At 41.8% G+C, this 23,703-nt stretch overlaps 1 protein-coding gene across 1 annotated transcript in view; it reads right to left on the minus strand.

The window, feature by feature from the left end:
• Positions 1-23,703, minus strand: part of VPS8 (VPS8 subunit of CORVET complex) — a 478,663-nt gene that overhangs the window by 165,740 nt on the left and 289,220 nt on the right. Inside the window, 2 exon segments of the mRNA XM_053698746.1 lie at positions 15,300-15,447; positions 20,015-20,061. Coding sequence (XP_053554721.1) covers positions 15,300-15,447; positions 20,015-20,061 — 195 coding nt within the window.

Genomic DNA, 23,703 nt, shown 5'->3' on the forward strand with positions numbered 1-23,703 from the left:
ATTGACTTTTATTTAAAGTGACATCAATGCATTTAGTACACAAATTTCTATGGGGCTCCACATTGGCCTTCAAACATAGTGAACAAGCAGATTCATCTGTGTCAGACATGTTTAAACAGACTAGCAATGAGACTAGCAAGCTTGGAAAATACTTTCAAATAAATTTACAAGCAATATAAAAAACGCTACTGCGCCTTTAAGAAGCACAAAAAGCTGTCACAGTTGAAATAACAATGAACCAAATCAGTTATAGCAACCAAAATTTCACAGTAAATGTATTAAATTAGCAAAAGATTGCACCCATCAGCAAATGGATGATTAACCCCTTAATACCCAAAAACGGATATCAATTTAACAAATAACGTTTTTATCACAGTCAAACACACTGTCACAGGTCTGCTGTGACTGATTACCTCCCTCAAAATGAATTTTGAAGACCCCTGAGCTCTCTAGGGACGTCCTGGATCATGGAGGATGAAGTAGGAAGACTGTGAATGAATTTTTACTGTGCAAAAAAGCGCTAAAATAGGCCCCTCCCACTCATATTGCAACAGTGGGAAATCTCAGTTAACTGTTTCTATGTAGAAATAAACGTTAGCCATGTGGAAAAATCATGCCCCAATAAGTTTTATCACCAAGTACCTCACAAAAAACGATTAACATGCCAGTAAACGTTTTGAACATTAAAAGATTATGAAGTGTTATTAATAAGCCTGCTACCAGTCGCTTTTACTGCAGTTAAGGCTCAAACATTACTTCAGCATTAACAGTATTTTCTTAGACAAATTCCATTCCCTAGAAAAATACTTCAGTGCACATACACTCATCAGCCTAATACCAGTCGCTACCACTGCATTCAAGGCTGTACTTGCATTACATTGGTAACAGCAGTATTTTCTAGTCAATTCCATTCCTTAGAAAAATAATTTACTGCACATACCTCGTTTGCAGGGGGGTCCCGCATGCTATTCCCCTTTCTGAAGTTACCTCACTCCTCAGAATGTGCGAGAAACAGCCAGTGGATCTTAGTTACTTCTGCTAAGATCATAGAAAACGCAGGCAGATTCTTCTTCTAATACTGCCTGAGAACAAACAGCACACTCCGGTGCCATTTAAAATAACAAACTTTTGATTGAAGACATAAACTAAGTTTAAAAAACACCACAGACCTCTCACAACGACCTATCTATGTTGAGTTGCAAGAGAATGACTGGGTATGACATGTGAGGGGAGGAGCTATATAGCAGCTCTGCTTGGGTGATCCTCTTGCAACTTCCTGTTGGGAAGGAGATATAATCCCATAAGTAATGGATGACCCGTGGACTGACTACAGTTAACAAGAGAAAATGTCTCCTTTTGAACTGACAGGTAGAAGGATGGTACTTCCACAGCATTTGTTGTATCATACTCAGGATCAGAGTCTAATCAATCTAACAACAACATATCAATATGTTGAGAATTTAAGAAAACATTTGCAACAAGCATTTGCCTTTGATCTAAAAAAAATCTTGAGAAAGACGCAATATGTGCAAAAACATATTAAAGGGACAGTACACTGTAAAATGGTTTTTCCATAAATGTATTTTAAATGACTTGTTATACCAAATGCATTTTCGGGTTTATTTGTGTATCTGAAGTAGCTGGTTTTGTGCTTTGAAACCACAGCCTATTACAATGGGTTGAGCTTCAGGTAATATCAGATCTCATTATGTTATCACTTTGTGTACACACACTAGCTTCCTTATCTTATATTTGTCTGGAACACCAAAGCTCAATACATAGAGAGAACAATGGAACATTATCATTTTATTACTTAACTATCATGCCCCCCACTGAGGGTGTAATCTCTTCTGCTGGCTGTGTTTACTTAGGCTTGTCAATAGTGTATACGCCAGTATCAAAACTTTCAGTATAGGTTGGGAAACCACAAGCTAAATCAGCTATTTCAAATGCTGAAATATGAGTAAAGGAGCTACTTGCAACCAATTTAATACACTCTAGCAGGTAAAAAGGATCATTGGGAATAATTTAAAGGGGAGAAAGTTTTTGGGTGAACTGTCCCTTTAAGACATGAAAACCACAAAGAAAGAATATGAGGTGAATGATCAAGTTTATCTTTACAATTTTCTTAGAAATCAAGTTAGAGAGAAGTTTCTCCAATCATGGAAAGGGCCGTATGTCATTATTGATAAGCTTTCACCTGTGGCATATAAGATTTTGATTCCTACAAGTGGGAAGTCAATAGAAAAGTGGGTACACATTAACCAATTGCGTGCTTGTCACACTAGGTCAAAATTTAAACTAGAGGGGGAGAATAATCCATATAAAGAAGAATAATTTACTATGATTATTAAAATGGTTACTTTAGAATAAAAATTTGTATCTTGTACTTAATATGTTTTTTCCCCCTATTACAGATAAATATCACCTTCCAGTTCGGTTTGGATTGGCAGTTATCCGGATCATCCTGTTCCTGTTCCAGGGTGTCTCGGTTGAGATTCATGTACAGCCTGTGATAGAACCTGGTCCATCTTCTGGGATCATGCTTGAGGAATCACCTGGTTTCCTGGCCGGAAAATTTTCTCCCAAAAGATATTCATCAGTCTGGATTCTAAGGTTACTATTGAAAAATATTTTGATGTTTCCAAAGTTGAATCATCAGAAATAAAATCTTGGTATCAAGAACATGTTAAAAGGATCCAGTCTACTACTAAGGAAATGTTGGTGCAGTTGCAGAAGTCTTTTCCTAGTGGATCTTACAATGTACATTTACGAACCAAACGTTCACCTGGCGTTATTGCTGGAATAGTTGCAACATCCGTTATCGGTTTTTCAGCTGTTACTGCTGCGGCTGTGTCTAATTCCATTTCCATCAGTAATTTGAATCATGAAATGTCAGTTTTTTCGTGAACAGATGGAAACCATGATGGAGGTTTTAAGAAAACAAAAGGAGAGTTTATCAGATATGATGGAGATTGGTAATGATACTGTTGTGACAACTAATTTGCATTCAGGCCTTTCCATTTGAGCTATAAAGGTTCAATATAAGCATAAACTTATTCAGAATGAACTGTTAAGTTTTTTTTGACCCAGTGGTGTATTTTACAAGAAACTGGTTACAAGAGATCCAAAGTGGAATTGAGAGTCTTGTGTTGAGGGACGAATTCCATTATATTTTGTCAACAAGGACATTATAAGAACAATGCTCTTAAGAGCTTATGGAAAGGCTGTTGATGAAATGCAAATAAACATTGCTTTTGATGCTGGTTCTGCTTTGTCACTCTATATTGATCCCAAAAACATGGAACTTTGTTTTCTAATAAAGGTGCCACATACTGTATGTCATTTAATGATATTTATCAATTGAAAATTGTACATAATGTGGCTACTTGGAAAAATAATAAACGTGTCCAAATCCAAACCCTAGGTGTGGTGGCATATCAGCCCCATACATCCAGCCCATGTTTGGTTCCCAAACTTGTGTTAAGTTTAAGGATCATAATTATTAATGCCCTGGTAAACCTTTCTTAAATGATGCTTCAAAAGCACTATGTGGTGTCAGGTTTATGTCACATTAAACAGAACGCCGATCCTCTGCCCACATCTCCTGCTTTCTTTAGCATATGGATGACGAATGCGGCTTCCTCCAATCGTTGCGTGCCCCACGAGTTGGACGCCAAAGAGGGCACACAGGATTCATCATCAATCTGCTAAAGAAAGCAGGAGATGCGGGTGGAGGATTGGCGTTATGTTTTCCGTAACACAATGGCAAGTATTTTTTAAAAAAGCGTCTTTGTAAACTTTAATGAATCTAAGTGCCCCTGTTTTTAAGAGTATTTTTTTAATACTGGGCTTTAATTCATTAACGTTTACAATCACTTTACGATAATTTTTCATGTTTTCTTCACATAGAATTTTTTTTAGTTAATATATATTTATATATATGTGATACCGCAGTTGCGATATACGAAGTCCTCGTTAGCTCGCATCAGGCTTCTCTTGCACGCAACCTTTTACTCTTAACTAACTTGCAATACACGTGCAAGTTATCAAAAAGATTACTTCTAGCAAAGTTTATGCCAGTTGTAATCTAGCCCTGAAAAAGGTTAAAACACATTGTTACAAATAAGCTCCAGAGCAGAAATGCACTACTGGGAGCTGGCTAAGCACATCTGGTGAATCAATAATGAGAGGTATATGTGTGTAACTAACAATCAGCAGCTATCTCCCAGCAGTGCACAGCTGTCCCTGAGCCTACCTTGGTATGCTTTAAAAAAAAAAAAAAAAAGTACCAAGAGAAATAAACACATTTCATAATATAAGTAATTTGAAACATCTCTTAAAACCGGATGCTTTAGCTAAATAAGAAAGTTTTGTTTTGACTTTCATATTTCTTTAACCCCTTCCCACCATAAGGACGTTCCATGCCGTCCTATCGGCGCTAATGCCCAGAGCTATTAGGACGGCATGGAATGTCCTAGCCGTTTGAACATACTAAAGCCATAGGTGTTTTCTGAATGGGATTGCGGGGTGCAGGGGGTGCTGAGCGTCATAGGCACTCCCCCTGACACAATCCCATCAATAAAATCACACAATCGCATGAAAGATTGCGTTATTTCAATTATTATTTATTTGCTTACATCTGAACTTTTTCCGGCAGGAAAAGGGTTAAGGAAGTATTTTATTTATTTTTTGCATAGAAATAATAACACTACGGGGGCTATTCATTAATATTTTTATTGTTTACAAAGATAGATAATCCTTTTATTACCCATTTCCCAGTTTTGCATAACCAACACTTTGATATTAATACACTTATTACCTCTATGATTAACCTTATATCTAAGCCTCTGCAGACTGCCCCCTTATCTCAGTGCTTTTGACAGACATACATTTTAGCCAATCAGCACTGACTCCAAGGGAGTGATCACAATGTTATATATATGACACACAAACACACACACACACACACACAAACTAGCACTGTCTAACTGTGAAAAACTGTCAAAATGCACTGAGATAAGAAGAGGTTTTAAATGGTTTAGAAATCAGTTTGATCCTACCTAGGTTTAGCTTTATAAAAAAATAAAATAAAAATAAAATAAAAAAAAGTGAACAAAGCAAATTTGATAATAAAAATAGGATTTTTTTTTTAAATTGCATGCCCTATCTAAATCATGAAAGTTTAATTTTGAGTAGACTGTCCCTTTAAGAGATGAATAGCAGGTCAGTTGAAACATTTAAATTCCCATTAACTGCATTATGTAGCGCCAAACCCAGTGAGTATCTCCTGCACGAATAGCTGAGCTAGCCATGAACATTGCATAGTTAATGCTGTGTACAATTCACCTAAAATGTGTTGTGCAAGGTTAGCTCAGCTATTCTTGCAGAAGATACTCACTGAGGCCTAGATTTGGAGTTCGGCGGTAAAAGGGCTGTTAACGCTCCGCAGGCTTTTTTCTGGCCGCACCATAAAATTAACTCTGGTATCGAGAGTTCAAACAAATGCTGCGTTAGGCTCCAAAAAAGGAGCGTAGAGCATTTTTACCGCAAAAGCAACTCTCGATACCAGAGTTGCTTACGGACGCGGCCGGCCTCAAAAACGTGCTCGTGCACGATTCCCCCATAGGAAACAATGGGGCTGTTTGAGCTGAAAAAAAACCTAACACCTGCAAAAAAGCAGCGTTCAGCTCCTAACGCAGCCCCATTGTTTGCTATGGGGAAACACTTCCTACGTCTGCACCTAACACTCTAACATGTACCCCGAGTCTAAACACCCCTAGCCTTACACTTATTAACCCCTAATCTTCCGCCCCCGCTATCGCTGACCCCTGCATATTTTTTAAAACCCCTAATCTGCCGCTCCGTAAACCGCCGCCACCTACGTTATCCCTATGTACCCCTAATCTGCTACCCCTAACACCGCCGACCCCTATATTATATTTATTAACCCCTAACCTGCCCCCCACAACGTCGCCGACACCTGCCTACACTTATTAACCCCTAATCTGCCGAGCGGACCTGAGCGCTACTATAATAAAGTTATTAACCCCTAATCCGCCTCACTAACCCTATCATAAATAGTATTAACCCCTAATCTGCCCTCCCTAACATCGCCGACACCTAACTTCAATTATTAACCCCTAATCTTCCGATCGGAGCTCACCGCTATTCTAATAAATGGATTAACCCCTAAAGCTAAGTCTAACCCTAACACTAACACCCCCCTAAGTTAAATATAATATTTATCTAACGAAATAAATTAACTTTTATTAAATAACTTATTCCTATTTAAAGCTAAATACTTACCTGTAAAATAAATCCTAATATAGCTACAATATAAATTATAATTATATTATAGCTATTTTAGGATTAATATTTATTTTACAGGCAACTTTGTAATTATTTTAACCAGGTACAATAGCTATTAAATAGTTAAGAACTATTTAATAGTTACCTAGTTAAAATAATAACAAATTTACCTGTAAAATAAATCCTAACATAAGTTATAATTAAACCTAACACTACCCTATCAATAAAATAAATAAACTACCTACAATTACCTACAATTAACCTAACACTACACTATCAATAAATTAATTAAACACAATTCCTACAAATAAATACAATTAAATAAACTAGCTAAAGTACAAAAAATAAAAAAGAACTAAGTTACAGAAAATAAAAAAATATTTACAAACATAAGAAAAATATTACAACAATTTTAAACTAATTACACCTACTCTAAGCCCCCTAATAAAATAACAAAGCCCCCCAAAATAAAAAATTCCCTACCCTATTCTAAATTAAAAAAGTTACAAGCTCTTTTACCTTACCAGCCCTGAACAGGGCCCTTTGCGGGGCATGCCCCAAGAATTTCAGCTCTTTTGCCTGTAAAAAAAAACATACAATACCCCCCCCCCCCAACATTACAACCCACCACCCACATACCCCTAATCTAACCCAAACCCCCCTTAAATAAACCTAACACTAAGCCCCTGAAGATCTTCCTACCTTGTCTTCACCATCCAGGTATCACCGATCCGTCCTGGCTCCAAGATCTTCATCCAACCCAAGCGGGGGTTGGCGATCCATAATCCGGTCCAGAAGAGGCTCCAAAGTCTTCCTCCTATCCGGCAAGAAGAGGACATCCGGACCGGCAAACATCTTCTCCAAGCGGCATCTTCGATCTTCTTCCATCCGGAGCGAAGCAGCAGGATCCTGAAGACCTCCAGCGCGGAACATCCATCCGGACCGACGACTGAACGACGAATGACTGTTCCTTTAAGGGACGTCATCCAAGATGGCGTCCCTCGAATTCCGATTGGCTGATAGGATTCTATCAGCCAATTGGAATTAAGGTAGGAATTTTCTGATTGGCTGATGGAATCAGCCAATCAGAATCAAGTTCAATCAAATTGGCTGTTCCAATCAGCCAATCAGATTGAGCTCGCATTCTATTGGCTGTTCCGATCAGCCAATAGAATGCGAGCTCAATCTCATTGGCTGATTGGATCGGCCAATCGGATTGAACTAGATTCTGATTGGCTGATTCCATCAGCCAATCAGAAAATTCCTACCTTAATTCCGATTGGCTGATAGAATCCTATCAGCCAATCGGAATTCGAGGGACGCCATCTTGGATGACGTCCCTTAAAGGAACAGTCATTCGTCGTTCAGTCGTCGGTCCGGATGGATGTTCCGCGCTGGAGGTCTTCAGGATCCTGCCGCTTCGCTCCGGATGGAAGAAGATCGAAGATGCCGCTTGGAGAAGATGTTTGCCGGTCCGGATGTCCTCTTCTTGCCGGATAGGAGGAAGACTTTGGAGCCTCTTCTGGACTGGATTATGGATCGCCAACCCCCGCTTGGGTTGGATGAAGATCTTGGAGCCAGGACGGATCGGTGATACCTGGATGGTGAAGACAAGGTAGGAAGATCTTCAGGGGCTTAGTGTTAGGTTTATTTAAGGGGGGTTTGGGTTAGATTAGGGGTATGTGGGTGGTGGGTTGTAATGTTGGGGGGGGGGGTATTGTATGTTTTTTTTTACAGGCAAAAGAGCTGAAATTCTTGGGGCATGCCCCGCAAAGGGCCCTGTTCAGGGCTGGTAAGGTAAAAGAGCTTGTAACTTTTTTAATTTAGAATAGGGTAGGGACTTTTTTATTTTGGGGGGCTTTGTTATTTTATTAGGGGGCTTAGAGTAGGTGTAATTAGTTTAAAATTGTTGTAATATTTTTCTTATGTTTGTAAATATTTTTTTATTTTCTGTAACTTAGTTCTTTTTTATTTTTTGTACTTTAGCTAGTTTATTTAATTGTATTTATTTGTAGGAATTGTGTTTAATTAATTTATTGACAGTGTAGTGTTAGGTTAATTGTAGGTAATTGTAGGTAGTTTATTTAATTATTTTATTGATAGGGTAGTGTTAGGTTTAATTATAACTTAGGTTAGGATTTATTTTACAGGTAAATTTGTTATTATTTTAACTATGTAACTATTAAATAGTTCTTAACTATTTAATAGCTATTTTACCTGGTTAAAATAATAACAAAGTTGCCTGTAAAATAAATATTAATCCTAAAATAGCTATAATATAATTATAATTTATATTGTAGCTATATTATGATTTATTTTACAGGTAAGTATTTAGCTTTAAATAGGAATAATTTATTTAATAAGAGTTAATTTATTTCGTTAGATAAAAATTATATTTAACTTAGGGGGGTGTTAGTGTTAGGGTTAGACTTAGCTTTAGGTTTTAATACATTTATTAGAATAGCGGTGAGCTCCGGTCGGCAGATTAGGGGTTAATAATTGAAGTTAGGTGTCGGCGATGTTAGGGAGGGCAGATTAGGGGTTAATACTATTTATGATAGGGTTAGTGAGGCGGATTAGGGGTTAATACATTTATTATAGTAGCGCTCAGGTCCGCTCGGCAGATTAGGGGTTAATAAGTGTAGGCAGGTGTCGGCGACGTTGAGGGGGGCAGATTAGGGGTTAATAAATATAATATAGGGGTCGGCGATGTTAGGGCAGCAGATTAGGGGTACATAGGGATAACGTAGGTGGCGGCGATTTGCGGTCGGAAGATTAGGGGTTAATTATTTTAAGTAGCTGGCGGCGACGTTGTGGGGGGCAAGTTAGGGGTTAATAAATGTAATACAGGGGTCGGCGGGGTTAGGGGCAGCAGATTAGGGGTACATAAGTATAACGTAGGTGGCGGTCGGCAGATTAGGGGTTAAAAATTTTAATCGAGTGGCGGCGGTGTGGGGGGACCTCGGTTTAGGGGTACATAGGTAGTTTATGGGTGTTAGTGTACTTTAGGGTACAGTAGTTAAGAGCTTTATAAACCGGCGTTAGCCAGAAAGCTCTTAACTCCTGCTATTTTCAGGCGGCTGGAATCTTGTCGTTAGAGCTCTAACGCTCACTTCAGAAACGACTCTAAATACCAGCGTTAGAAAGATCCCATTGAAAATATAGGCTACGCAAATGGCGTAGGGGGATCTGCGGTATGGAAAAGTCGCGGCTGAAAAGTGAGCGTTAGACCCTTTAATCACTGACTCCAAATACCAGCGGGCGCCCAAAACCAGCGTTAGGAGCCTCTAACGCTGGTTTTGACGGCTACCGCCGAACTCCAAATCTAGGCCCGAGTTTGGCCCTTGATAATGCATAGTTAATGAAAGATTTCAAATCACCTACAATTCATCTCTTTGTGAATACAGCCCTAAGACTAGTATATAGCATATAAAGAAGATATTAAAACATATGAAGTTCATTTTAGGGATACCACTTTTTTAAACACTAATGGATCATCACATTTAGCCCTGTTAGTGTGGGGGATGATTTTACCATAAAATCTAATTATAATGCTCCTACTGTAAGAATTGCAGCCGGACACTATCAAAATTCCAAAGAAGGTGTTGAGCAAAGTATGGACTGGAGACAATAATCTGACAAGAAAACTCTCATGGAAAGCTGCACAGAGGATTAGATAAAATGTTGCAGCCCCTCCAGGAACAAAATCAGTAGTATGAGGCTTTTGGCGTAGATTAAACATCCACTTTGGTCGTCAGGAGTGGGGAATATTTTAGAATGTCTGCTCTCAATTTGCATCAAATGACAGAGGTGGGTGACTGCTCTTATTTAGCATCAGGAAGCAGAAGAAGTGGTAGGAGGTACAGCCTGTACCTTGTTTGCAGGTACAGTGATTGGAAAAACATAAATTATGCTTATCTGATAATTTAATTTCCATCGTGGGGAGGAGAGTCCACGGATTCATTCATTACATGTGGGAAATAAGAACATGGCCACCAGGAGGAGGCAAAGACACCCCAGTCAAAGGCTTAAATACCTCCCCCACTTCCCTCATCCCCCAGTCATTCTGCAGAGGGAACAAGGAACAGTAGGAGAAATATCAGGGTATAAATGGTGCCAGGACAAGAACAAAACAAAAACAAACTAAATTTAGGTCCGCCCACTGGAGCAACGGGCGGGAGGCATGGTCTCTCCTCCCCACGATGGAAATTAAATTATCAGGTAAGCATAATTTATATTTTCCATCTAAAGGTTAGGAGAGTCCACGGCTTCATTTATTACTTGTGGGAACAAATACCCAAGCTCTAAAGGACACTGAATGAAAAAAACGGGAGGGCAAATAAGACGGACCCTAATCTGAGGGCACCACAGCCTGTAAAACCTTTCTCCCAAAAACTGCTTCTGCCGAAGCAAAAACATCAAATTTGTAAAATTTTGTAAAGGTATGTAAGCAGGACCAGGTAGCTGCCTTACAAATTTGCTCCATAGAGGCCTCATTCTTGAAGGCCCAAGAAGAAGCCACAGCTCTAGTTGAATGAGCCGTGATCCTCTGAGGAGGCTCATGTCCAGCTGTCTTGTAGGCCAAGCGAATCATGCTCCGCAACCAAAAGAACAAAGAAGTTGCAGAGGCTTTCTGCCTCTTGCGCTTCCCTGAATACAGCACAAAAAGAGATGTAGTCTGCTTGAAATCCTTCATAGCCTAAAGATGGAACTTCAAAGCTCGAACCACATCCAAATTATGAAGTAACCTCTCTTTAGGAGAAGAGGGGATAGGACAAAAAGAAGGAACAACAATTTCCTGATCGATGTTACAGATGCAACCTTGGGAAGAAATGCATAGGTTCAAACGGAACCCTCTGCAACACCTTCAGAACCAAGTTCAAGCTCCAAGGAGGAGCGGATTATCTAAAAACAGGCCTGATTCTAGACAAAGCCTGAACAAAAGAATATCAGGAAGCTCAGCGAGCCTCTTGTGCAACAGAACAGATAATGCCCATCCTGGAGAAAGGACAGAATCCTGGATACCTTAACCTTGTGCCAAGGATATCCATGCTTCTCACACCAGGACAAGTAAGTCCTCCACACCTTATGATAGATGCGATGAGTGACCGGCTTCCAGGCCTGAACGAGAGTATCAATCACTAAAAAACCCTCTATTGGCCAAGACGATGACTTCCCCAACAGATCCGCAAACCATGTCCTCAGCGGCCACGACGGAGCAATCAGAATAGTCTAAGCTTGCTCCTGCTTGATGCAGGCCACTACACGAGTTAGAAGTGGCAATGGTGGAAAAATGTAAACTAGGTTTAACCCCCAAGGTACCGCCCAGGCATCTATCAGCTCTGCCTGGGGATCTCTGGATCGCGACCCGTATCTGGGTAGCTTGCAATAAAGTCTAGACGCTATGAGATCTATCTCTGGAGTCCCCAATTCCTGACAAATCTTCGCAAACACCTCAGGGTGGAGAGACCATTCCCCCGGATGGAAGGATTGCCTGCTGAGAAAATCCGCTTCCCAGTTGTTCACAGCTAGAATGTGGATTGCTGAGAGCGAGCAGCTGTGGGACTCTGCCAATTCAAAAATCCGAGAGACATCCCTCATCGCTAGGGAGCTTCTCGTCTCCCCCTGATGGTTGATGTAAGCCACCGAGGTAATGTTGTCTGTCTGAAATCTGATGAAGCTGAACAACCCCAAAAGAGGACATGCCTTCAGAGCATTGTAGATATATCACCTCCATACTCTGAGCCACAGAGGGACTGGGGTAGGACTGAAGGGCAAGACAGGCAGAAACAATCTTCCGGCATTGCTGATCTGTGAGAAATATCTTCATGGATATAGAATCTATTATCGTTCCCAGGAACTCCACCCTGTTGCTGGGAATCAGATAGCTCTTTTCTGAGTTTATCTTCCAACCGTGAGATTGGAGCAAAAGCAGAAGGTCCCTTGAGTGATCCTCTGCAAGACTGAACGATGGCGCCTGGACTAGGATGTCATCCAGATAGGGTGCCACAGCAATGCCTCTGGATCTGGCTACTGCAAGCAGCGCCCCCAGAACCTTTGTGAAGACTCTCAGGGCCATCGCTAGACCAAAGGGAAGGGCCACAAACTGGAAATGTTGGTCCAGAAATGCAAATCTCAGGAACCTGAAGTGATCCCTGTGGATTGGCAAATGACGGAAGGCATCCTTCAAGTCTATTGTCGTCATGAACTGACCCTCTTGAACTAGGGGCAGAAAAGATCTGATCGTTTCCATTTTGAACGATGGAACAGCCAGAAACCTGTTTAAACATTTTAGGTCTAGAATTGGGTGGAACGTGCCCTCCTTCTTTGGGACCACGAAAAGGTTTAAATAGTACCCTAGACCCCTTTTTGCTGGGGGTACTGGTACAATGACTCAGAGAGAAGAGAGATCCCTCACACATTCTAGAAAGGCTTCTCTCTTTTCTGGTCTAGAAGACAGATTTGACAGGAGGAATTTGCCCCTGGGCGGATGAATTCTGAACCCTATCCTGTATCCTTGGGCAACAACCTCCAGAAGCCAAGGGTGCTGAACATTTTGCAACCAGGCCTCTGAGAAGAGAGATATTCTGCCCCCTACTTGGTCCGGAGACAGGTCGGGGGCCACCCCTTCATGCTGATTTTGTTTCGGAGGGCTTCTTGTTCTGCTTAGACTTGTTCCAAGACTGAGCTGGCTTCCAAGCACCCTTGGACTGAACCGCTTTCGCATTGGGCCTTGTCCGCACGAAAGGGATGAAAAGTAGAACCCTTAGGCTTAACCTTCTTATCCTGCGGTAGGAAAGCACCCTTGTCTCCCGTCACCGTGAATATGATCGAGTCCAATCCTGGAACGAACAGGATCTTTCCCTGAAAGGGAAGGGATAACAGTCTGGACTTAGAGTCCGCAGACCACGACTTTAGCCACAGAGCCCTGCACGCTAGTACAGAAAACCCTGAAACCTTAGCATTCAGGTGAATAATTTGCATATTGGCATCGCAAATAAAAGAATTAGTAACCCTCAAGGCCTTAATTTTCTCTTGTATTTCGTCAAGGGGAGTCTCCCTCTCAACCATATCAGATAGAGATTCGCACCAATATGTCGCAGCTCCAGCTACCGCAGCTTCCGCCGCTGCCGGCTGAAAAAAAACCCTGTGTGTTGAAACATTTTCCTTAACATGTTTTCTAACTTTTTATCCATGGGCTCTTTGAACGACAAACTATCCTCAAGAGGAATCGTTGTCCGCTTTGCGAGCGTAGAGATAGCACCATCCACCTTAGGGACCCCATAGTTTGAGCTGAGAATCCGGAACAGGGAACAGTTTCTTAAAGGAACAAGGGGAAAAGCAAGAACCTAATCTCTCCCATTCATTCTTAATAATATTAGCCATCTTAACAGGAACCGGGAAGGTCTGAGGTACCACCCTGTCCTCATACACTTTATCAAGCTTAGGAATCGAAGGTTCCTCCGGTAGTCTTGGTTCCGGAACCTCGAGATTAGCAAGCACCTGCCTCAGCAAAAAGCGCAATTTCTTTTTATCCTAAACCTAAAGTCAGGCTCCTCTGCAGACGGAACTTTAGATGACATGGATTCCGACCAAGAAGGAACATCCTCCGAAGAGTCGGAGTCGTCCTCGTCAGAGGATAACCTTTCCGAGATTTCCATAGGAGTATATGACCCCTGGGTCGGATCGCCACATTTTACCCTACGCTTGCGCTTAGCAGAACGTGGTAAGGCACTAATCACCTTAGAGACCACCGTTTGCAGTTGATCCGCAAAGTCTGACTGCCAATGGTTTTCCCCTGAAGGAGAAATAAACATGCCCTGGGGCGCTGCATGTGTACTCGGAGATGAATGTAGGGGACGCACCTCACGGGACAGGGAGTCCTCAGAGGTGGACGGCTCAGTACTACTAGACATTCTCTTCTTTTGAAAAGTCGAGACCATATCAAGCCAAGGGGAACATAGTTGAGCAGGAACCTCCTTAAAATAAACACAGGTACTAGACTTGGTTAAAGAGGGAGTACCTTCTAATGCGTCAGAGTCCTCCATAGTTTGCAGATTTATTACGGACTAGTTATAAAATATAAACAATGGCACCTTTATAACCTCCAATGGCTGGGGCACTCACCACCTCCTAGGACCTGGACAACAGAAACCGTTACGTCATCTGCACCGCCAGTCAAGCAAGGAAGTAGATTAGGCCACACCCGGTCAGAAGGTATGCCTCGCAGGACCACCCCTGCACTAGGGAGAAAGCGCGCCAAAACAGCCACGCAAATACTCCCGAAGGAAACTAAAGTTCACCCATTGCCAGAGCCTCATCTCACACATATCGCAGCAATGACACAATAAACAATATTATGTATAAACTCCCCCTGTTCAATAATCCCCTTACTAGGGATGTTAACCCTTGATTCTATAAAGATAAGAGAAATCACACTGTGACCCTGTCTTCTGCATTCTCATTATGTGTATAAAAATGAAACGATCTTACCAGAATCTACGCTGTGTAACAGGAACACGGCATCTCAAGTGTGACAGTGTAGTAGCATCGCTCCTGACATGGACTTGAGTGTAGGAAGCAGGCAGCGAAACTCGTCAATGCTGATTGCTTATGGAGCTGTTAAAATGAGTCGGGATGGTTTCGCAGAAAGACTCTCCCTGCATCTCCGGACTAACTTTCACCCAAGCTCTCACTGAGAGGCTGACAGGACTACTTAAAACTCCAGTCCCATTCCGAAGAGTACTACCCTCGATAAGACACTTCTCTGCCAACCTCCTGTGACGAAAGGCAAAGAATGACTGGGGGATGAGGAGAGTGGGGAAGGTATTTAAGCCTTTGGCTGGGGTGTCTTTGCCTCCTCCTGGTGGCCAGGTTCTTATTTCCCACAAGTAATGAACGAAGCCGTGGACTCTCCTCCCCTTTAGATGGAAATATCTGTACTTACATGTTGTCTGATGCAGGGAGTAGGAGAAGACTTCTCTTACCTGTATAGTCTCTTCTAGTCTGTAATGTTCCAGTATTCTTAGCATTGATGTCACCTCTCCAGGTTCAAAACAACACATCAGGTCTACGAACATTTCTGTGATGTGAGGCTGAGACTGTAAAAGCTCAGGGGGCAACTGGGCCCCATCTCTGCAGATAGAGGAATCATAAGGAAATAGCAAGCACAGTGTGAACAAGAACCAATATGTGGAGAGTCAGGAAGATTTTATTATTGAAGCTATTTTTTTCACAGTTCATTGGTCTGAAATTTATTACTTGGGTGAATGGTTTCTCAAAGCAATTTTTTAACATTATGTTGCTGCACAAAGTCACAGTCTTGCCTCATCCACACGTGAAAATATAACAAATGATGGAATAAGATGCCACTTTAAATAAAAGCTCCTGCTGGCTTTAATATGTTTCCAGCTGCATTGACAGCAGCAGATACTGAGTCCGCTGGGACTCAGGAGAACTAGCCATAAGTGGTAGCTCTGCCTGGCAAGCTACAGATAAAGAATGGCAGAAGATTCTTCTAATGATCCCCCCCATATGTCCAGCAAGCTTGCTTATGGAGATAAAGGCCCATCCCTCATTCAAAGAAATCTGGGAAAGATATCATAGAACATAGTTAATATAAGGATAGGGAATGAATGTCTGTACTGAACATTAATAACTTAAAGAATATGCATCCTCCTGTCTGTGTGTTTGTTAGATGAGTAAGAAAAGTGCCGTTTAACTATATACCTATAACAATGAACAGACTAGTACTGTATATACACACACAGATTTTATTGCTGCAAATAGTGGAACAAAATAAGTGAAGACAAGCTAAATAGTAATTTGGCACAAGAGACTTGTTCAATAGAGTTGTGTCCTGGAGAGCAATGAGTAGCCACTAGATTCATCTGTTATTATTTATAAGTGTAAGTCATACACAAACACACACTCCACGCATACACACAAACCACTCAAACACTACAAACACACACTACAAGAACACTACACAAACATCACACATGCACACATTTTTTTGAACAATAAACAAATAGGAAATTAATTGGCAAAAAAACCTTCCATTAATGCATGAGTTGAAGTGCCCAATGATAGATAAAAAGCAAAAATCCAAAATTATTCGCTGAAGGGTCCCCCATGCCCTTGGTGAGGCCGTAGAGAGAAGGGAAGTACCCAATAAAGGAATATACTTATTATTGTATATCTAAATTATCTGGGTAGGAGCATTTCAATTTGGAATTTCTATGCTGTTTAATATTTGATTGGGAACTTAAACTCTAGCATTAATATAACACAACACATACATATACATACATACAAACATGTATTGTATACATGCAAACAATACAAATGTTAGAGCAATTACTATATGCAAAAACTGCTGATGGGGCGTGGCCGGGCGGGGTCCCGCGATGTGAAGACAGAGCCAGAGAGGGAGCAGGAGAGAGGGGGAGAAGGGCCAAAGAGGGGGGAAGAGAGCCAAAGAGGGGGGAAGAGAGCCAAAGAGGGGGGGAGAGAGCACAAGAGAAGGGGGGGAGAGAGCACAAGAGAAGGGGGGGGGAGAGCCAAAGAGAAGGGGGGAGAGCCAAAGAGAAGGGGGGGAGCCAAAGAGAAGGGGGGGGAGCCAAAGAGAAGGGGGGGGGAGAGCAAAAGAGAAGGGGGGGGAGAGCCAAAGAGAAGGGGGGGGGGGAGCCAAAGAGAAGGGGGGGAGCCAAAGAGAAGGGGGGAGAGCCAAAGAGAAGGGGGGGGAGAGCCAAAGAGAGGGGGGGGGAGAGCCAAAGAGAAGGGGGGGGGGAGAGCCAAAGAGAAGGGGGGGGGGGGAGAGCCAAAGAGAAGGGGGGGAGCCAAAGAGAAGTGGGGGGGAGAGCCAAAGAGAAGGGGGGGAGAGCCAAAGAGAAGGGGGGGAGCCAAAGAGAAGGGGGGGGGCCAAAGAGAAGGGGGGAGAGCCAAAGAGAAGGCAGGGGAGAGCCAAAGAGAAGGGGGGGGGGAGAGCCAAAGAGAAGGGGGGGGTGAGCCAAAGAGAAGGGGGGGGGAGCCAAAGAGAAGGGGGGGGAGAGCCAAAGAGAAGAGGGGGGGAGAGCCAAAGAGAAGGGGGGGGGGAGAGCCAAAGAAAAGGGGGGGGGAGAGCCAAAGAGAAGGGGGGGGGAGCCAAAGAGAAGGGGGGGGAGCCAAAGAGAAGGGGGGAGAGCCAAAGAGAAGGGGGGGAGAGCCAAAGAGAAGGGGGGGGAGAGCCAAAGAGAAGGGGGAGGGAGAGCCAAAGAGAAGGGGGGGGGGGGAGAGCCAAAGAGAAGGGGGGGGGGAGAGCCAAAGAGAAGGGGGGGAGAGCCAAAGAGGGGGGAGAGAGAGAGCCAAAGAGGAAAAAGAGCCAAAAAGGAGAGAGAGCCAAAGAGGGGGGGAGAGAGAGCCAAAGAGGGGGGGAGAGAGCCAAAGAGGGGGGGAGAGCCAAAGAGCGGGGGGGAGAGAGCCAAAGAGGGGGGGGGGGGGAGAGCCAAAGAAGGGGGGAGAGAGCCAAAGGGGGGGAGAGAGAGATAAAGGGGGGGGGGGAGAGCCAAAGAGGGGGGAGAGAGAGAACCAAAGAGGAAAGAGAGCCAAAGAGGAGAGCAAAAGAGGGGAGAGAGCCAAAGAGGGGGGAGAGAGAGCCAAAGAGGGGGGAGAGAGAGCCAAAGAGGGGGGAGAGAGCCAAAGAGGGGGGGGAGAGCCAAAGAGCGGGGGGGGAGAGAGCCAAAGAGGGGGGGGGGAGAGAGCCAAAGAGGGGGGGGAGAGAGCCAAAGGGGGGGAGAGAGAGATAAAGGGGGGGGGGGAGAGCCAAAGAGGGGGGAGAGAGAGAACCAAAGAGGAAAGAGAGCCAAAGAGGAGAGCAAAAGAGGGGAGAGAGCCAAAGAGGGGGGAGAGAGAGCCAAAGAGGGGGGGGGGCAGAGCCAAAGAGGGGGGGGCAGAGCCAAAGAGGGGGGGGGCAGAGCCAAAGAGGGGGGGGGAGAGCCAAAGAGGGCGGGGAGAGAGCCAAAGGGGGGGGGGAGCCAAAGGGGGGGGGGAGCGAGCCAAAGGGGAGAGAGAGAGCCAAAGAGGAGAGAGAGCAAAAGAGGGGAGAGAGCCAAAGAGGGGGGGGGGGGGAGAGAGCCAAAGAGGGGGGGGGAGAGAGCCAAAGAGGGGGGAGAGAGCCAAAGAGGGGGGAGTAGAGCCAAAGAGGGGGGGGAGAGAGCCAAAGAGGCGGGAGAGAACAAAAGAGGGGGGAGAGAACAAAAGAGGGGGGAGAGAGAGCAAAAGAAAGGAGGGAGAGAGCCAAAGAGGGGAGAGAGAGAGCAAAAGAGGGGAGAGAGAGAGCAAAAGAGGGGAGAGAGAAAGCAAAGGAGAGGGGGGAGAGAAAGCAAAAGAGAGGGGGGAAGAGAGAGCAAAAGAGAGGGGGAGAGTGCAAGGGGTGGAACCGCTGTACTGCAAAAAATGGCCCGTGTACACGGGCTTTAGTACTAGTTTAAATAATAATACAAAAAATAAAGCTTCACCATTCTATTTCAAGTTAATTGTTTTTCTCTTGATATATTTTGTTGAAACTTAGATCCTCCTTTCCAGGAGAGCAGAAGAAGGTACGCACTGAAGCAGGGAATTCATCTGCATGACATCAATAAAAACATTGTTTAAAGTGATATAATACCCATATGCTAAATCTCTTGAAAGTAATGCAACATAATTCTAAAAAGCTGCCAAGGAAATATCACCTAAACATCTCTATGTAAAAAAGTAAGAAGGTAATGTCCACAGCATTCAAATATGATTTTCTCTTTATTAGTTATACAGACACCAAGCGACGTTTCGGGTCTTTAACCCTTATTCATGCTCATGGTTAAAAACCCGAAACGTTGCTTGGTGTCTGGATAACTAATAAAGAAAAAATCATTTTCCAGTTCTGTGGACATTACCTTCTTCACATTTTGATATCAGGGGATTTGGCAGAGTCCCTGTCTTCAACTGCACCAACACTCTGAACAAGCTGCTGTTTTCAGTTTGTTAAGGTATGTAAAAAAGAAAGATATTTTACCTCAAAATCTCTTCAGCTCACAATAGTAAGTGCTCTGTGAACAGTTCTTCTTTAGCTATTGTAAGCTGCATGTTAAAAAACAAACAAAAAAACAACAGCAGCCAATCAACTTCATCAGTGCTGATGTCGCACTTTGCTTTACTGGGATCTTGCGAGATTTCATAGAATACTTCCTTAAACTGCTTAGGGAAATAACATACACATGCCAGATAAATGCTCCCTAGCAAGTCCTGGAACTAGCATCCTGATTGGCTGTCTAAAATCCCTTTACAATGGGATGTGGCTGCTGAGGAAATTTTGAGGTAAAATAGCTTCCTTTTTTACATAGAGATGTTCAGGTGATATTTTCTACTCAGCTTTTTACAGCTATTCTGCAGCACTTTCAATTGCTTCAACAGTTAGGTATCATGTCCCTTTAAAAACTGCTAACATATAGCGATCAGAATGTGTATGTTCTTAAGCCTACCTCAGTATGCTCACACAGACAGGAGCTACATTTAAACCAAGAGAAAGGTAAAATGGAAAGTTTTTTTTGTACAGCTCATCTGAATCATGAATGTTTCATTTTCACTTCCATGTCTCTATAATGTTAAGTAACACCCAGGACTGGGGAATGTGATCTAGTAAAATGAGACAGACCGTTTTTGAAAAACAGTGATATTCACTACATACCTTGGATCTAGAAGACTTCTAAGAAACTGGAAAAGCATTGATGAATCCTAAAATTACACAATGCAGAGAAGAATTTAGTGGCAGGTTAGTTAAGATTTTCTATAATATATATGAATGTAGTTTTTTCTACCATCAAAAATATCAGGTCAAGACATGTGCAATTCATGTCATTTGAATAATTTCATAATTTATTATTATTATTATCATTTATTTATAAAGCGCCAGCAGATTACGCAGCGCTATACAAAGAATAAAAAAAAAAACTAAACATTACAGGGATACAGTAATACACAAACAAGTACAGTATTGGGGTACATTACAGTTGTAGGTGCAATAATTGAGTTATACAAAAGGAGAGGAATGCCCTGCCCTTGAGCACAATCAGTAGTAGTTCACTTTAAATACAAAGTGGCCTGCAGGTAGAGAGGCTCTCAAGCTTACAATCTAAAGGAGAGGGAATGGACACAGAATGTAAGGGAGAATGGAAATAAGTCTGATATAAGGCAGAGTGAATTGAGAGTGAGTGATGACATAGGGAATAAAAAGTGTTTGGTGACTGAGCAAAAGAGGTTTTGAAAAGTGTAAAAGAATGTGGTAAAATGTCAGTACAAAGGCTGTGAGTCTGGTTTGGTTTCTTTATCCTGGATTATTAGTGACAGCTGCACATAATTACTGTTAGAAGGTGCGTATATATTAAGGTAAACACTAGGGTGGGTTGGTGGTGGGAAGGGACTGGAGGGCTAGTGCGTGCAAATCTCTGGAGTCTGATGTAAGGTTCGTAGAATGTCTGTGCAAATCTGATGTGAGGGGTGAAACTGTGGAAAGAGAAAGAACACTTTTTTTAAAGTTTTAAACAATTCCTTCCAATAGCAAATTAATATTGTGATGTTTCTATTTAATTTGAGTACAAATCACTAAACTTAAAAACTATGACGAGATCTCTATTTTAATATTTAATTAAAGGGACACTGAACCCAATTTTTTTCTTTCGTGATTCAGATAGAGCATGCAATTTTAAGTAACTTTCTAATTTACTCCTATTATCCCATTTTCTTCATTCTCTTGGTATCATTATTTAAAAAGCAAGAATGTAAGTTTAGATGCCGGCAAATTTTTGGTGAACAACCTGGGTTGTTCTTGCTGATTGGTGGATACATTCACCCACCAATAAACAAGTGCTGTCCAGTGTTCTAAGCACAAAAATAGCTTTTTCAAATAAAGATAGCAAGAGAACAAATAAAAATTGATAATAGGAGTAAATTAGAAAGTTGCTTAAAATTGCATGCAAATCACAAAAGAAAAAATTTGGGTTCAGTGTCCCTTTAATCAAAAAAGGTTGTGTTTATGAACATGTGAACAGAGCTTATGAAAAAAAAACAATCAATACAAGCGGAAATGCGTTTTCAAGAGAATAAGGCTTCAGTCATGTGAAAAGCTCTAAATAGTTTTTGGATGGACAAGAAAATCGATTATTGTTCCCATGCAAGATGCAGGCATACGGAAGCCACAAATGCATATGGGTTTTCTAATGAATTGAAACAGCTTTGAATTTGAAACCCATGTTAAAAACCAATATGAGGCTTCATATTAGAATTCTAATAGATTGGCATGAGAGGCAATAAATCAGTAAGTAATGACTCTATGGGGCCGATTTATCAAATGCAGGCTGACATGTAAATGCTGACATCATACGCAGTCATTATTTATCATTGAACAAGCATTTCACAAGAAATGCTTGTGCAATGCCGCCCCCTGCACAATCGTGGCCAAACCGGCCGCTAGCTGGGATGATTGCAGTCAAGTTAAGGAGCAGCGGTCTTAAGACCCCTGCTTCTCAAAACCTGATTCCGGCAAGCCAGAAGGCTCGCACAGAATAAGCAGCATCCGCCACTTGATAAATGTACCCCTATGTGCCATCAAGAAAAAATGGATCTATAACCCATATGTAACCAAGACAAGAAAGCTACTCCAAATACAAACGAGAACAATAAAGTAATAAAATATTGTTAGGGACATTTTGAGACTCATACTCCACCAGTACGATATACTTACTCATGCTTGTACCATAATCATTTTCATTATGACATTTTTAGCATCAGAACAGTCACCTTGCCTTAATATCCACAAAATATGGCCTGGGTCGTTTTATGACCAATTTTTAAACGGAAAAAAACCACATAGGTTTTATTTTAACTATTACACATTTTCCCACAATGTAAATATAAATTCATTTTTACTTTTTTTAGATAATGAAAAGATGTTCGGGTAGCATAACATGCAGCTTTATAAAAAAAATAAACAAAAAAATTCCTGAAGGCTTCTTTCTTCTCAGAAAAGATGTTTGAGATTGTGTGAAAGGTTATTTTAGAAGCGTACAACAGAGACAACGGGGACAGTTCTGTAAAAAAAAACCCTGCTGTGAAGGTCGGGAGGACTGTAACTTGGCTTCGTTAAGGATACGCTAATGAACTCATTAAGTGTCTGTAGGCAGAGATGATCTGATTAAAATGGTTATCAGCCGAAAAACATACACAGGAAGCAGAGACTAGTAAACAGATCTGGGAGCTTTGATCTTCATTAAAAACGAGAGGAATTGTTTCAGTAAAATATAGCTGGAGATGAAATGTATACATCAGCAAGCTGGAAATATCTACACAGTGCTTGTGGCTCAATATAATCACATGTAATTGGATCATAAAATACAAATAAGATGCCAAATAACTAATAAGAATTTATTGAAAAAAGGATCATGTAGATTAATCAGCGTATGGCTCCACGCTGCAACCAATAAAAATGTCAAAAGATGTAATCATAGCTCTGAAAACATCTCATACTTAAAGGGAACCCAAAATTTCCCCTTAATGATTAAGATAGAACATGCAATTTTAAACACATTACTTCCTTACTTCTATTATCAATTTTTCTTTGTTCTCTTGGTACCTTTTGTGGAAAAGCAGGGACGTATGCTTAGGAGCCAAACCGTTTCTGGAGCACTATATGTCAGCAGTTTTGCAAGAATATTTTCCATTTGCAAGAGCACTAGATGGCAGCACTATTTCCCACCATGTAGTGCTCCAGATGCCTACCTAGGTATCTCTTCAACACAGAATATCATGGAAACTAAGCAAATTTGATAATAGAAGTAAATTGGAAACTTTAAAAAATAAATTACTCTTCCCTAACACTAGGAGGCAAAGATTCCCGAACCCCAAGAACTCTATAAAACCCATCCCGTATCACCAGTTCCTCAGTCTAACGTATAGTAGAGCACAAAGAGGAAGGAAAAGTAATAAAACCCAACACAATAGAAGCAGGGAAAAAAGATGTGAGCAAAAAAAAAACATAAAAACCCCCAGAGTGTGGTCTCATGGACTCTCACCATCATGAAAGAAATTAATTTATCAAGTAAGCATAAACTATGTCTCCTTTCATACAGGTGTATTACTCCTGGCAACTAATACCCAAGTTGTGGAGTTCACAAGTAATAGAAAAGAAAGGGATCAAAAAACATTTTTTTCCATTGAGAAACCAAATCCACAACCCCAATAGAGCCTCAAAAATGGCAACTAAAAATAACCAACCGGCAAAAAATACATTAACCTGAGACAACTGCCTGAAGGACATCCTACCAAAGGCTGTCTCAGAAGACGCAAAGAAGAAAAAAAAATAAGAAGACCTTTGATAAAACA

Source organism: Bombina bombina, chromosome 1, assembly GCF_027579735.1.
Source record: "Bombina bombina isolate aBomBom1 chromosome 1, aBomBom1.pri, whole genome shotgun sequence".
Classification (NCBI taxonomy): domain Eukaryota; kingdom Metazoa; phylum Chordata; class Amphibia; order Anura; family Bombinatoridae; genus Bombina; species Bombina bombina.